The sequence below is a fragment of the Myotis brandtii genome, unplaced genomic scaffold (assembly GCF_000412655.1).
Source record: "Myotis brandtii unplaced genomic scaffold, ASM41265v1 scaffold384, whole genome shotgun sequence".
In the NCBI taxonomy this organism is placed as follows: domain Eukaryota; kingdom Metazoa; phylum Chordata; class Mammalia; order Chiroptera; family Vespertilionidae; genus Myotis; species Myotis brandtii.
In genome coordinates, this window is record NW_005364745.1 from 3,659,455 (window position 1) to 3,674,671 (window position 15,217).

At 43.5% G+C, this 15,217-nt stretch overlaps 2 protein-coding genes across 2 annotated transcripts in view; both read left to right on the forward strand.

Annotated features, from left to right (window-relative positions):
* The window catches only part of AMACR (alpha-methylacyl-CoA racemase), a 12,111-nt gene extending 5,830 nt beyond the window's left edge, over positions 1-6,281 (forward strand). The window contains exons 3-5 of the mRNA XM_005872605.2: positions 719-905; positions 3,281-4,970; positions 5,376-6,281. Coding sequence (XP_005872667.1) covers positions 719-905; positions 3,281-3,690 — 597 coding nt within the window. The 3' untranslated portion in view covers positions 3,691-4,970; positions 5,376-6,281. The remainder of the gene's footprint in view (positions 1-718; positions 906-3,280; positions 4,971-5,375) is intronic.
* Positions 6,282-7,841: 1,560 nt separating this feature from the next.
* The window catches only part of SLC45A2 (solute carrier family 45, member 2), a 25,800-nt gene continuing 18,424 nt past the window's right edge, over positions 7,842-15,217 (forward strand). The window contains exons 1-2 of the mRNA XM_005872606.2: positions 7,842-8,516; positions 10,326-10,502. Coding sequence (XP_005872668.2) covers positions 8,006-8,516; positions 10,326-10,502 — 688 coding nt within the window. The 5' untranslated portion in view covers positions 7,842-8,005. The remainder of the gene's footprint in view (positions 8,517-10,325; positions 10,503-15,217) is intronic.

A 15,217-nucleotide genomic window follows, 5' to 3' on the forward strand; every position in this document is an offset into this window, starting at 1 on the left:
GGCGAGAGGGGGTGAGGGGATGGGTGTGGGGGGAGGCAATAGGGGGATAAAGACACACATGTAATACCTTAATCAATAAAGAAATAAAAATAAAATAAAATAAAAAATAAAAACTGTAATACCTGCGAGGTGCAATACAGTGAGGTGTGCCTGTACTTTGAGACTTTCTAGTGATCATTAAAGGTGAGATAGTAAAAACATAAGTACAGTTTTCTTGGGCTTGGAGTCAAACTAGAATAAGCTCAATTTTACTTAATGTGATTTACCTCTAGAATGTGATATGTGTTATATATCTGTGTGTCTGTGTTTATAGATACTGAGATCAGAAAATGGACTTTAAAAAGCCTTTGTGCTTTCTTTTAGCTTTCTGTCCTGATGGTTTTAACATATACCAAAAAGTAGAGAGAATATTCTGTAAATGAACTTCTGTGTACCCTCACCCAACTTCAAAAATTATCCGTATTCTGCCAGGCTTATTTGAAAGGGAGAACAAAGTAATACCGTCTAGTTTTCTGAACAGTATTTTCTGAGGTGAATAGTGTAGAAACCCACTCCACCTTAACTTAGAGACCAAGGAAGTTGTATAATTAGGTATAACCTTGTTAGACTCTTCAGATAAACATATTTTGCACAACAATTAAAGGACAACCAGAGTAGAAAGTAGTCGTGCTTTGCAGTTTATTTACCTGGATTGGTCTTGTGTTCTGTTTCTTTAAAGGTGGAAGGCACAGCATATCTAAGTTCTTTTCTGTGGAAAACTAAAAACCTCGGGCTGTGGGAACAGCCTCGAGGGGAGAACCTGCTGGATGGTGGGGCCCCTTTCTACACAACGTACAGGACGGCCGACGGGGAGTTCATGGCTGTTGGCGCGCTAGAACCCCAGTTCTACCAGCTGCTGGTCAAGGGTGGGTAACTGTCCTGTGCCTCCGCCCCTTTCCTGTGGCTGCGCTTCAGCGGCGCTCTCAGGGCCTTTTGAAGTTCATGTCTTTTACTACACACCCACTTTATGATTAACCTAATCACAGCCATCATTCTACTGTGGGGTATTTCCCCCATCTTTTAAATTGACAGGTAATTTTACAATTCTGTAAAATAGCTCAGATTTAAAAAAATAATGCCCTCTTTTGTGGGAGTTCGGTGTGTTTCTTACATTTTGTGCTCTGTAGCGTTAGATATTTATCTTGCCCTTGTGTGCTGTTATCTATTCTTCCCTAGAAATGACCTGCTAGCCATCCTGTCCCGGGATAGATGTCCCTCATGACACCTCAGTGGAGGGTCACCAGAGCACGGAGAGCTGGTGACTGAGATTTGTTGGAATACGTTACTATCACTTGATGTTTCTGCAGTTTAACTGTCTGCAGATTCTTGTCTTGTTGGCATGCTACCACAAGTTAGCAAGAAAATTTGTGATCTCTTCTTTCCTGGTTAAATAATTGAACTGAAGTTTTTTTTTTGTTCCTGTGCAATGTTTGAGTTTAAAGTTTACAGATAATTTAGGATCTAAGAAGTTTTAGAATATACTCTGAAGTGGTGTGACAAACTGGTCACAGTGCATTTCTCTCAACTTTAGAGTTTCACTGTTATGTATAGTAGCTTTTCAGATGCAAGGTACTACTCAAAGTTACTTGTATATAGCTGCAATGACTGTTTTTGCCAGCATTAGAGAGCAATTTATGATCAACTACATTAACTTCACCAACTTAAATATAGTTGAAAAAAACTGTAGAACCGTTTTTAAGCATTACAGAATTTATAAAGTAAGAAATAAAAAAATTCTTTATTGTCTTTCCACTTGGGGTTAGTTTGGGATGTGGCCTTCTAGTCCTTTTTTTGTGTACATACAAACAAAACTATTTTCTTTTCAATTTATAATTTACATATAATATATGCAATTATATAAAATTATAATTAATAGCCATCTCCTTTTATTCAACAACTAGAGGCCCAATGCACAAAATTCATGCAAGAGTAGGCCTTCCTTTCCCCAGGGGCCGGCACCGGCTTCCCTCTGGCACCTGGGACCTGGGCAGCCCTCGCAGCCCTGGCTTTGTCCGGAAGGTCATCTGGAAGGACATCTGGTCTAATTAGAATATTACGCTTTTATTATTATAGACATAACAAAGGCATCATTTCTTGTCAATATGAAAGTTCTTCATCCTGCATTTTCAGAGCAGCTTACAGTTAGTTGTTCTTCAACATGGTGGAGAAGGAAAGGGTTATGTTATGAAAATGAGAATTATTTGATTAACGTGGCTAAATTTACACAAAATATGCAGAAGAAGAAGGGGCTTTTATTATTATTTCACCCTTAAACTTCCACACTAAAAAACCCTCTTTTGTGAGGGAATAAATGACATTTACACCAAACCCTAGTCAAGTGGCGCTTTGGGTATAATTTAATCAGCACTGGAGTCCTGCAGGGGTAGGAGCTTGTCAATGAAGGAAGCATGAGCCAGAGGAGCCATCCTTCCTGTACCTCCCCAGCAAGTGCCTTCATCCTTTCTGCCTGCGCGGGGGTGGGCTCTCCACGGCCCTTTTGCTCAAGAGCAAAGTCTGCGTGCCCCACCGGTGACTGGACGGCCGGTAACCTCTGTCCTGTTTGCTGTAGGAACAGTGCAGTGAGTCTTGGATACTTTACAACTTTTTGGTTCCTTGTTCACAGTGTTTTTAAGGGGATAATGAATCAACTATCACTGTCCTCCCAGAACTCTTTCATTTGATTAAATACAGAGAAATGAATACTATTCATAAAATTGCGATCTTGAATTTGATCATTTATTGTTAGGCCTCTTCCTTGAAAACTGAGGCAGACAGGTGTAAATTGTTTAAATTTTATCTTCTGTAGGGTTGGGAGCATTATGTACATTACAAGGTTACTTTAGTTCAGTCTGACAGATAATAACATCATGAGGAAATTTCTTCTTGAAATCCCATTCAGAGAGAAAAACAGATTTTTGAAATTAGACTTTTTTTTAAACATATTTTTTATTGTTGATATGTGACCTCCCCCCCCCCCCTTACCTCCCTAGGCTACTTTTGATGAAGTGTAAATAATAAAACCCTGGCATGGAAAGTCTGTTTTGAATCCTGCCACTCCTACTACTTCTGTCCTCTCCAGCCTTGGGCTCCAACTGCAGGCGGAGTTTGAATTTCTTCTCTTGGCCCATTTGAGAAACCTTTATAGAACATCCTATTTGGGACAGTAAGCTTAAAGCTCTTTTTTTTTTATATAATCGTTCCACCCAAAACATAATTTATGAAATTGTGTTTTTCCTCTCAGGTCTTGGGCTAAAATCCGATGAACTTCCCAATCAGATGAGCATGGCTGACTGGCCAGAGATGAAGAAGAAATTTGCAGCTGTGTTTGCCAAGAAGACAAAGGCGGAGTGGTGCCGGGTCTTTGATGGCACAGATGCGTGCGTGACTCCGGTTCTGACTTTCGAAGAGGTTGCCCATCATGCTCACAACAAGGAGCGGGGCTCATTCATCACTGATGGGGAGCAGGGTGTGAGTCCCCGCCCGGCGCCTCTGCTGTCAGACACCCCAGCTGCCCCTTCTTTGGAAAGGGACCCATTGATAGGAGAACACACTGAAGAGATACTTAAAGAGTTTGGGTTCAGCCAGGAAGAGATCGATCAGCTTGACTCAGATAAAGTTATTGAAGGCAGTAAGCTGAGAGCTAGTCTCTAAAGTCGCTCAGCGCAAGTGAGTCTGAATACTGCATATATAGAATGGCACACACAGCTGTGTGCATGGGAACATGAGCGGACAGGCCCGCAGCGTTCCAGCTTTTCTGATTAAGAAACAGTAATGATCCGTCCTGAAAATGGTTAACACCAAGTGGCTTTTGATTTAGGAATGTTTTTAATTTACCCATACTAAATTATGGCACTCTTTCTACCTTGATAGATTATATTTGTTGATATTAAAACACTTAAATATTTATAATATACTTTAAATGAATTAATATAATTTTTTATCAAATAAAGCTTTTTTGCCCTAAACTTGTGAACTTTTAAGTCTGAAAAACTTTCAAGAAAGTCCTATGAAGTAGCACTTAAATAGCATATTGTGACTCACTGAAATGTTTTTGGTTCTACTGTTTACCAAAACAAATGTCTGTAGATAGAAAAGCCTGATCCTTTTAGTTTGATAAGGAAGCTATTCAGCCAGTCTTGAAACTTCCTTCGGATCACCCACCCCTGCCTCTAGACCACCCTCCTGAGAGCCTGCTTCCCTGTGCGGCTGCCTGTTAGCGTCAGCCACCCATGGCTCTGACTCAGTCAACTGCACTGTCATGCACTTGCCAGGCCTCGCAGACTTCTTCCTGTCACCAGTTTCTGGTTTCCAGTCCCATCACGTGTCCCTCTGCCCCTGTAGGTCCTGGCTGACCCCTCACTTCACTTAGGCCACTGCCCAGGTGCCACTTTACAGGAGTCCTTTCCGACCCCTTTCTAAAGTCACAGTCACGTTATCCCTCGCTACCTCCACCCCCCACCCCAGTTTTACTTTTCTTCACAGCACACATCACTGCTAACCCCAGCCCTCACTCCCTCTGAAGCACTGCATGCTAGACGGGAAGCTTTATACAGGATCTGTAGGGTTTATTCATGCTAAACCCCCGCTCCTAGGATGGTGCCCAGCCCATGGTGGACACAGGGAACATGTATTAAAGAATGCAAGTCAGTAGCGATGTGCAGCCAGTCCCACCTCCACAGCCCTAGTGCCCGGCCCCCCGCCCATTGCTTACTCATTCCCGCCCTGTCACCGCTTCCCTGGACTGCTGCACAGCTTCCTATTCACTTTGACTTCCAGTGTCATTGCCTTCGTTTATTTCCATCGTGGTTTTGACGCCAGGCTGGTCTCAGGGCTGGAAAAGTCTTCAGTGTTCCTCTTTTTTCTTATGGGATAACATACGAACTCATTCATATAGCACATCAACCCTTTATTTGTCATAAGACTTCCACCTAGTTGTCCGGTCCCATCCATGCCCCTCCCCTCCCCAGCACTTTATATTGGACTGCCCAGCGTTTCTAAATGTGCTTCCTTCCTTTCCATCGCTGCACCATTTTCTAGGACTCACCATGCTCCCGCTCCCTTTTGCTCCAGCACGATGACCTAGCAAACTCAGACGTGGCTCAGACACAGTCTTCCTAGTGCAGCTTCCTTCATTTCTCAACCCTACGGTGGTTTTATACAGTGATTATGAACTTTGGAGCAGAAAGGCCTTGGGTTCGAATCTCACTCTATCAATTGTGATGTCTGAGACGATGACTTTGCCGTGCCTGGAACACCCTAGGTGCTAGGTGTTAGCTCCTGGTCTTAGGAACTCTGGCTACGTTCCCATTACACTTTGTACATATCTCCAAAGATAGTAATTGTTTTTAGTGTAGTTTACATAACTCTTCACTAGGCCACGAACTCCTAGCACACCAAGGAATCATATGGAGATACTGTTAAAACATATCTGGATCCCAACCCTAGAGATTTGAATGCAGTGGGTCCAGGGCGGAACCCAAGAATTTGCATTTTTACCGAACTTTCTTATATTGCTTCCAAGTCAAAGGCCACACTTTGAGTAGCACCGTTGTAATGGATATGAACCAAGTAATTTTACCTTTTTACTGTCATAAGGTGCTAAAAAAATCTGTTGAATAGATTACTGAGGAAAAGGATAAAAATAAGTTGGCAAAAACTTGTAAATAAACAGATGGGTTGGCTTAGAGTATTGATTTCGGTGATTGATTAACTTTGTATAAGATGCTGAATGAAAAGTTTTTTGTAGGGTGTGAACTTTTAGTGAACAAATATATATAAATAAAGTCACTAGCTTTTGTTGGTGACCCATACTTTTCTTCTGAAGAGTTTAAGACCTTGTGCAGAAAATGCTATACTTTCTCTTTTTTCTAGTTATCTTTTGGCAAACTGTAGATTTAGAAATAAGCAAGGGGGCAGGTAAGAGGATGGAAATTCTAATGAAAGAGGGATTACATTCGTTTTGTTTTACTTAATTTGAAAAATTAAATTTATTGGGTACATTGGTTAATATTACATAAATTCAGGTGCACAAGGTCATAATTTGACATCTGTGTACTCTATTGTGTGCTCCCCACCGAAGTCTAGTTTCCTTCCATTGCCATACACTTCACTTTCCCCTCCCCCTTCCCCCGGGATAACAGGCATTCTGTTGTCTGAATCCGAGTTTGTTTTTGTTTTATTAGTTGGTTACTCTTTGTTTTATATGTCACATATGAGTGAATCATAAAGTTTTTGTCCTTTTTCATCTGACGTATTTTACTTAGCATAATCGTCTCAAGATCCATCCATGTTGTTGCAAATGGCAACATTTCATCTTTTTATGGCTGAGTAGTATCCCATTGTGTATATGTACCACATCTTCTTTCTCTAATCATCCCTCAGTTGACACTTAGGTTGTTTCCCTGTCTTGGCTATTGTAAATAATGCTGCAGTGAACACAGGGGTATATATATCTATATCTTTACAAATAAGTGTTTTCACATTTTGGGGCAAATACTAGAAGAGGAATTACTGGGTCATATGATAGTTCTATTACTAATTTTTGAGAGGCCTTTATACTGTTTTCTATAGCGGCTGTACTAATTTGCATTCCCATAAGGCAGTGGTTCTCAACCTTCCTAATGCCGCGACCCTTTAATACAGTTCCTCATGTTGTGGTGACCCCCAATTTCATTGTTACAAATTGAACATAATTAAAGCATAGTGATTAATCACAAAAACAATATGTAATTATATATGTGTTTTCCGATGGTCTTAGGCGACCCCCGTGAAAGGGTTGTTCGACCCCCAAAGGGGTCGCGACCCACAGGTTGAGAACCGCTGTTTAAACCATTTTAGAGCCCTTCCTATATGATCATGGTTCACCTGCCACTCAGATTTTCCTTTGAACTCAGGTTCCAGCAAGGAAAATAAGACCCACTCCGGTCTTTAAAACAGAGGAAATTTGAGATAGAGAATAAAGAGGTGAATAAAGAGCTGAGAAGCCAAGAAGACAATGAGTCAATCCAGATATGAGCAACACTGGGAGGCCAGGACCACGCCTGTGTCTGCAGGGACGAAGGTAGTGTTATCAGGTGGAAACTGGACCCGAGTGGAGATGCAGCCGCTGCCAGAGGCCTCTCAGAAAGGAGAAAGGGCGCAAGGGTGGGATTGCTTCCCTTCTCCCGCCTCTGTCTTTTCAGCAGTGCCTCCATTGGTCAAATGTGCTTCATAGCCAGGGAGCAATGGGACCTGGGAATGTAGTTTTTTATGTTATAGAGCATGGAGGGAAGGGCAGGCAATGGACCTGAGCAAATAGGCAGTTGACTGGCACTACAAAGCGTAGTGTATACGCTTCATCCATCAGTCCTGTAGCAACTATTTACTGAGAACCCACTATAGGTGCCCGGTATCTTGCTAGCAGCTGGGGATACCACAATAAGCAACATGGTCCTGATCAGAGACTGAGGAGAAATAGAATAAACACAACCATTGAATTATAAAGTGCGTTGAGTGCAATGCAGGAAACCATCGCAGTGCTGACAGCGAGTGATTTAGAGGAGAGGTACAGCCCTCTGCCGTTTTAAGTCTGTTAAGTGACTCTTCAGGTGTGCGTGCAGAAAACTTGTGCTCAGGAAAGAGCAGAATATTTATATCTAGAAAAAGTTTTTAAAAGATCTTTTGACTTAGCATCTGCATTTAGGTCTTTATTGTCCCAAAGCTGTGTGTGTGAGATTGTAACAGAATGGGTGTGTGTTGGGGAGAGAGAGAGAGAGAAAAGAAAGAGAAAGAGAGAGAGAAATAGAAACAGAGAGGGAGAGAGACAGAGACAGTGGGAGAGAGAAACAGAGGGAGAGCGAACAGTGCGAAGGAAGATTCCTTCAGGAAAACATATTAAGGAGCCAGAGGGCTCAGGGCAGCTAAGCTCCGGCCGGCTTTCTAGGCCCCACCTCCCTTCCCTCTCATCATAACTTGTGATCTGAGAGGCATGAAAGAATCTGAGCCCTTCCCCCAGCCTAACCCTCTCCCTGGCTCCAAGTCAAAACCAGCTCACAAGTCGGAGGGGCCACGCAGGAGGTGGCGGGCTGGCAGGCAGGTTCCTCACCCAGTGGCCATGGGCGGCAATAGTGGACAGCCGGGCACGCACACCTACACATCCCTCACCGAGGATGGCCCCTTGGCCGCTGGGGAGCAGCCCAGGAGACCCACAGGCCGGCTCATCATGCACAGCATGGCCATGTTCGGCCGGGAGTTCTGCTACGCGGTGGAGGCGGCCTACGTGACCCCCGTCCTGCTCAGCGTGGGCCTGCCCAAGAGCCTGTACAGCGTGGTGTGGCTCCTCAGCCCCGTCCTGGGCTTCCTGCTGCAGCCCGTGGTGGGGTCGGCCAGTGACTACTGCCGGGCCGGGTGGGGCCGCCGCAGACCCTACATCCTCGCCCTGGGCGTCATGATGCTCCTGGGCATGGCTCTGTACCTCAACGGGGACACCGTGGTATCAGGTCAGTGCGCTGCTCCGGGCGGGCAGGCGGGGAAAGGGTCCTACGTGCAACTCAGTGGGAGTGTTTGGGTTTCTCTATGGGACACTTAACAATTGCTTAGAACCGTTCATCTCTCCTAGGTTTCCATGAACTTCCAACTTGGAATGACCCACATTCTGTGGTTGGGGAGATTTTACTTTTGGAAACATCAGGATGCATTGTTGTCGGTTTGGTGCGTGTGTGTGTGTGTGTGTGTGTGTGTGTGTGTGTTTTAAAATAGGATTAAATTTTTATCTACTTTATCAAACTTAATATTTTCACATATTTATTAATTGCCATGTTTTGAACCCATTACATGTTATTTAGTACTTTGTCAAATTAACCAGCTATAAATATTTGCAATAAATTACTTGTGTGTCCAAATACGGGTTAATCCTGTTCAGAGCTTTATGCGGAGCTGCTTCGTGGGTGCAGGGCATCCGTCTGCAGCTCCAGGGGACATTTTGGCAAATTCTGGACAAAACAGACCTGATGGTGAGCACTTTTTCTAGCCATTAATCAACCACCAATTAATCAGTAATTAATCAGTAATCGGTGGTAGTGGATAAAAAGTTGCACTGAAAAAAGGATCATAAATGTAAAAATAGCACACATGTTTAGGCCTTTAACTCCCAGGCAAGCAGAATGTATGATAATGAGGCAGGATAATTAGTTATCTTTCATATATATTTAAAAGAGGGCATAAGTACATAAAGGTAGGGTACTTCTGGAAGAATCACAAGAAAACCTGATAAGACTGTTGCCTCCAGGGAGGGGCACTAAAGGACTGGCGGTGAGAAGTGGAGGATAGGCTTACTTTCTGCTATCATTTAAAAAACGTGCATATATTACATATTATTCTTAAAAATTAACTGAAAGCAAGAAAAATTGTTAAGATTGGATGAATGAAGTGTGGCATATCCATAGAATAAATATTATTTAGCTGTTAAAAATTGTGAAATTGATCTTCATTAATTGGAATGTGAAGACAGGGAGAGAGTTGGTTATAAATGAGCATGTGCACATGGTCCCGTGAGTCAGGGCTTCTCAAAGCCTGGTCCTCCACCTGCAGCATCACTGGGGCTCTTGAGATGCAAATTCCCAGGCTCTACCTCACACCTACTGAGGAATCATGGGAGAACCATGGAGACTCATGGGAGATGGAGTCCAACCATCCAATCTATTAACAAGTCATCCAAGCGCTGGTTAAGTGTGCTAAAGTTTGACAAGCACTGCATTAAGGCACAAGTGTATACTTTTCTCTGTATGTGTGTAAGTGCACAAAGGGACGTGTGAAGGAGGGCCACCACTGGCGCTAGGATCTGAAGCATTTCCCCAGATTTTCTATATTGTTGAAATGGTTTACAATAAGCAAGCACAATTTTTAAAACCACTCTAAAGAGATATGATTCACATACCATTTTAAAGTGTACAATGAAGTACTTTTTAGTATATTGGCAAGGTTGTGCAACCATCACCCTATCTAATCCCACAACATTTTCATCTTCCCACAAGGAAACCCAGTAAGCATTAGCAGTCACACCCCATTCTCTCCTCCCCACCAGTAAAGGCAACCACTCAATCAGCTTTCTGTCTCTTTCGATTTGCCTTTCCTGGCCCTTTATTGGAATAATTCTTAAAACCCAAACAAAATAGTAAAGTTTTTATTTGGAAAACACAACAAAATGAAAGCAAAGGGAGATCATTTGATGCCAGGAAGTTTGGGTGGGAATAAAAATGCGAGTCATTTCAAACCAAGCTTTAGGTGCCCACTGTTTATTTCTCTTCTAGCGCTGATCGCTGACCCACGGAGGAAGCTGATCTGGGCCATAACCATCACCATGATGGGTGTGGTTCTCTTTGACTTTGCTGCGGACTTCATTGACGGGCCCATCAAAGCCTACTTGTTTGATGTCTGCTCTCACCGGGACAAGGAGAGGGGCCTCCACTACCACGCCCTCTTCACAGGTAGGGAATATTCCAGAAAGTCTCTTCTCCGGCTCCCAGGCAGACAGGCCCTTCCACTGAAGCCATCCCGTTACTCTGCACGTTGAGTTTTTTTGAATGAATGGATCACTTGATGGAATGCTCCCATCACGCGGGGCTCTGCTCCCAGTGTATTTCTCTAAACAAAGTCAGCTTGTGACCAGGCTGCGGAGTTTTGCAAAGGAAGTTTACATAAGAGCTTTCTGAAGAGCCATCTGTGGAGACATTTACAACCGAAATGAAAAGAGGCCTTGTGCACTTTACTTTTTGGTTGCTTAAAAAAAAAAATCAGTAATTTAGCATCAGCATTACTTCAGAGCTTGTTAAAAATGCAGTTTCCTGCCCCCTCCCCTCCAGTTATTTTGATTTAGTGGGTTTGGGGTAGGGGCCCAGAAATGTGCATTTTTAACAAGTACTCCCGATGATTCTGTGGCAAGTATTCCAAGAACCACGTTTGAAAAACAGAAATAGAAACAAACCAAGCAAATAAAAAACCCCTGGGAGATTTCTTAGTTCCATAAAGAATTGGCATTTCCTCGACCTCCTGGTTTGAAAGAAGCCATGGCAGGAGGACAGCGGGGCTGTTCCCGGGGCTGTTGCTGGCCACCTGTGGTTGCTGTTGGTCATTCACTTAGAGCTGTGCTACTAATATTCAGCATGCATTTATAGGACTGTTCTAGGGTTAGGGTTCTACCTGAGGCTGCAGCACCATTCCCGGCCCAGGAGGATTTTTATATCTAGGCGGTGGGAGAGACTCTACCAGTCTACCTTATTTGATTGACTTCCTAGCCCAGCCAATCTATTTATTTCTTATTTTGATATATTCTCTCTCCTCTCATGGCCAGTAGGTCCCAGTGAGAAGCAGGATCCCGTGTTCTGTTGTTTATGTCTCCATAGCCAAGAGCAGTGCCCACACAGGGAAGCCATTGGGTCAATATTTGTTGTCGACCACATGTTTGAATGTTTGAATGTCTGAGCACATGGCTGCCCAAGATAGAGTGCAGTTCCTCTCGCTTCGGGGAAGGTGGGGAAGCAGGAGTCCATTCCTGTCTGTCACTGGCCCTGACCATCCTGTCTACAGCAGAGAGATTCAACTGCATGCTCCTGATTTAAATCCCGTAATTCCTTCTGCTCTATCACAATGCACTGAAATTAATTACAGCAAAGTCATGGGAGACTTGTTGGCTTTTGAGCAGGACACATTGCGAATTACATTGCTCTAATATTTGGCAATGTGGCTACCACTTCCCAGTTTACGACAGTGTTAGTCTTGGCCAAACAATCTCTGCTTTGCTGCCTCTGATATTCCAAGATTGAACCTCTATATTTTGATTACTTTTTCAAGGCTAACTCATGATAGTGTTTCTATGAGTTTGAGAAAATATTTGGAGGTTTTCTGCTGATATTGGCATAAGGTGTAGTCTCAGCAAATATGTATAATTTTGATATATTACCTTGGTTTGGGATCTTACTACATCTTACCTGAGCTTTGTATTTATCCCTTAACTGTTTTTCAGCCTCTAACTTCCTCCTATTTTAATTGAACCACTACACAGCTTCCAGACTCATTTTCCTAAAAGACATATCTGACTGGGGCTTAAGTGATGATCCCAGAGAGACTACATTATTTGTGAACATCTCTCCTATCACCCATGAACTACAGTATGGCTTGTTCTGTGCATACAGACCTGCATAGTGATGGATACATTTAAATATATCTGTTAATGTTTCCTCCTGGACATGGGCTCAATGCATGCAACGGTGGATAGGATCACCCAGGTTATATAAAATGCTGTTTTGTCTTTCTGTGCTCTCTCCCTCTCTCCCTCTTTGCAAAGTGTGACTAGGTGAATTCTGTTGGGTTAAATGTGGCTGTGACCCCACCACATGGCCTTGCTCTGAGTGGCAGGCCACATTGAAAGATGGAGTGGAAACAACAAGCAGCGCACTGCCACTCTGCCCTGTCTTGCACACATACCGGGCCTCCTAATTGGCATGAGCTTGGTGGGGAGATGGCTACAGCATTCTGCATGAAACAAGCATTTGTGAGAAAGTCAGGTTCAGTATCAGGGCCCATTTGGACTCCCACCAACACTAAGATATCATTCCTCCAGGGAAGCCAGTCATCTGAGTAAATTGAAATTCTTTTTATTTATTTCAGAGCTATAGTCCAGGCCCAACAATTCCAAGCGCTTTGCAAATAAGTGTCAAAAGGTTCATTGCCAAAATATCTACTAGCATATTTCTGACTTTTTTAAAAATATATTTTTTTATTGATTTTTTTAACAGAGAGGAAACGAGAGGGAAAGAGAGTTAGAAACATCAATCAGCTGCCTCCTGCACACCTCCTACTGGGGATGTGCCCGCAACCAAGGTATATGCCCTTGACTGGAATTGAACCTGGGACCTTTCAGTCTGCAGGCCTACGCTCTATCCACTGAGCCAAACTGGTCAGGGCATGACTTTTTTTTTTTTTTTAAGAAAAGACTCTGGTCCCAGGAGGACATTTTCATCCTCCGGCTTCTTCTGTCTCCTATATTTACAGGTAACGCCACCTGGTCTCCATGCCTGGCCTACTAGTATGTGGCAGCCATGGTGGGCCTCAGGGTTCCACCCTCATCCTCTCACCCCAGCCTTCACCTCTGGGTGCACTTGAGACCTTGAAACCCACACTTACCAATAGGAAATTCCTCCTTTTGTCAAAATGCTTCTAATCAAGGATATTTCTGCTAAATTGAGCCCAAGGCCTTGCCATCCTTGGCAGTGGGCTCCACCCGGTAGTGGGAGGCTGGGATGAAGCATAAGGGGAAAGGCCGTCCAGGTTCAAATCCTGGCTCCTCCTCTTGACTGCTGAGGGGCCTCAGTATTTCTGAGCTTTTGTTTCCTCACAGGGTTGTGAATCTTTACACAATGTTAGTGACTAATATTCTGGAAAGGATCTCAGGCCTGGAGCAAGGAACCATTTAAAAGGAGTCAATGCCAAATGTTAATATGTATTTCGTTTTCTCCAGGCCCACCAGGCTTGCAGTAGTTTTATTTGTAATGATTCAGTGAGGGACTGGCCCCATAAACATCTTTGGAAGTAGAATGGGTACTTTGTGAGGCTCAGCCTCTTTAAACTTCTCTGTTTTTCAGTACTTTAGAGTATGCATGAGGTTGGCTCTGGTCTGAGTTTGACAGCGGGACCCCTTGTGGGCCCTTCTTTGTAAGGCTCTTATCTACTGTGGCAGCAGATGTCCTTTGGATGCCCCAGCCAATGGCCCAGTGATCTATTCCAGGGCCCTGAGGAGGTTGATGTTGTCAATAGAGATAAACTCTGTCTGGATATAGATGTGAGGGTTGGTGTTAGCCTTTGTTGGGGCTAAAATGACTGGGATTTCTATAAAGACCATCTTTGAAGATAAATACTTAGTTTAAGGAGTGGAAGCAAACAGGAAAGCCTCCAATTAATCTCCACAGCCCCCTACTGGCTTTTATCATGTCTGGCAGTGTGAATAAAGCTTAAATATTTGGATAATGTCCCCAGTCGTCCACTAGTCCTTCAGGGTATGTTCTGTCAGACCTTTTAGCTACACCCCACAGTAGCTTTGGGACAAACAAAACAGGTTTGCTTCTTTTGTCTTCCCACCCCATCCCCACTTACCCAATCCGGCCCCCAAGAGAACGGAGGATTGGAAATTCTAAGTTATTTGTAGCATGTGTCAGGTTTTACTTAACTGATTAATGAGTGAACCAACAGGGAAGACATAAAGAACAGTTTTCCCAAATTTTTGCACTGTGTGTGTGTGTGTGTGTGTGTGTGTGTGTGTGTGTGTGTGTTAGGTGATTTTGCCCAATTGTAGGCGAAAGAAAGTGTTCTGAGCACGTTTTAAGTAGGTGAGGCTAAGCTATGATCAATATCATAGCAACTTATTACATTTTCAGTCCACGAGGGTTTGTTGGGAGAGAACCCCATTGTAAGTCAAGGAGCATCCTCAGTCATTCTCTTTTGCTTCTGGGTGAGGCTTCAGAGTTAGGGTTTCTGTAGGAAGTCAGCTGCTCACTGGGTTTTGATCTTGGTTCTGCCACTATATGTGCTAGTGTTTTACGGTATTATCATGCTAACCCTCAGGAAACTCAGACAAGCAGGGTCATCACCCCCTTTCTCCCAGTAGGATGCCATCATCACATGTGAGAAAGCACACAGGTGGGAATGGAAACCGGGCATAATTCCAAACCCCTTCTTTTCACGCTGTCACCCACCACTTAACCACTGTAGCCTGTGGCTTTCTCATCTGATTCAACTTCCCAAGCTCCAGACATCCTTCTACCTCTAGAGCTTTTGGATTCATTGATGTATTAAACTTTTATGAACTTCATTGCTAATTAAGAGGAATCTTGTGATAGTTATTAATAGGCAACATCATCTTGTTACCATGAACTAAGCACCAAAAATAAACTCTTCAGAACTCCTTTATACTATTTCAGTACCCAGCTCACAGTTCTAAGTTCTTATTTATTACAGTTTTCTTAAAATAGTTGTTTACTTATCTGCTCCTCCCACTTGGAATTGCCTTCTTATTTATGGTTATACTAGAGGCCTGGTGCACAAAAATTTATGCACTCGGGGGGTCCCTCAGCCCGGCCTATGCCCTCTTGCAGTCTGGGACCCCTCAGAGGATGTCCACCTGCTGGCTTAGGCCCACTCCCTGGGGGAT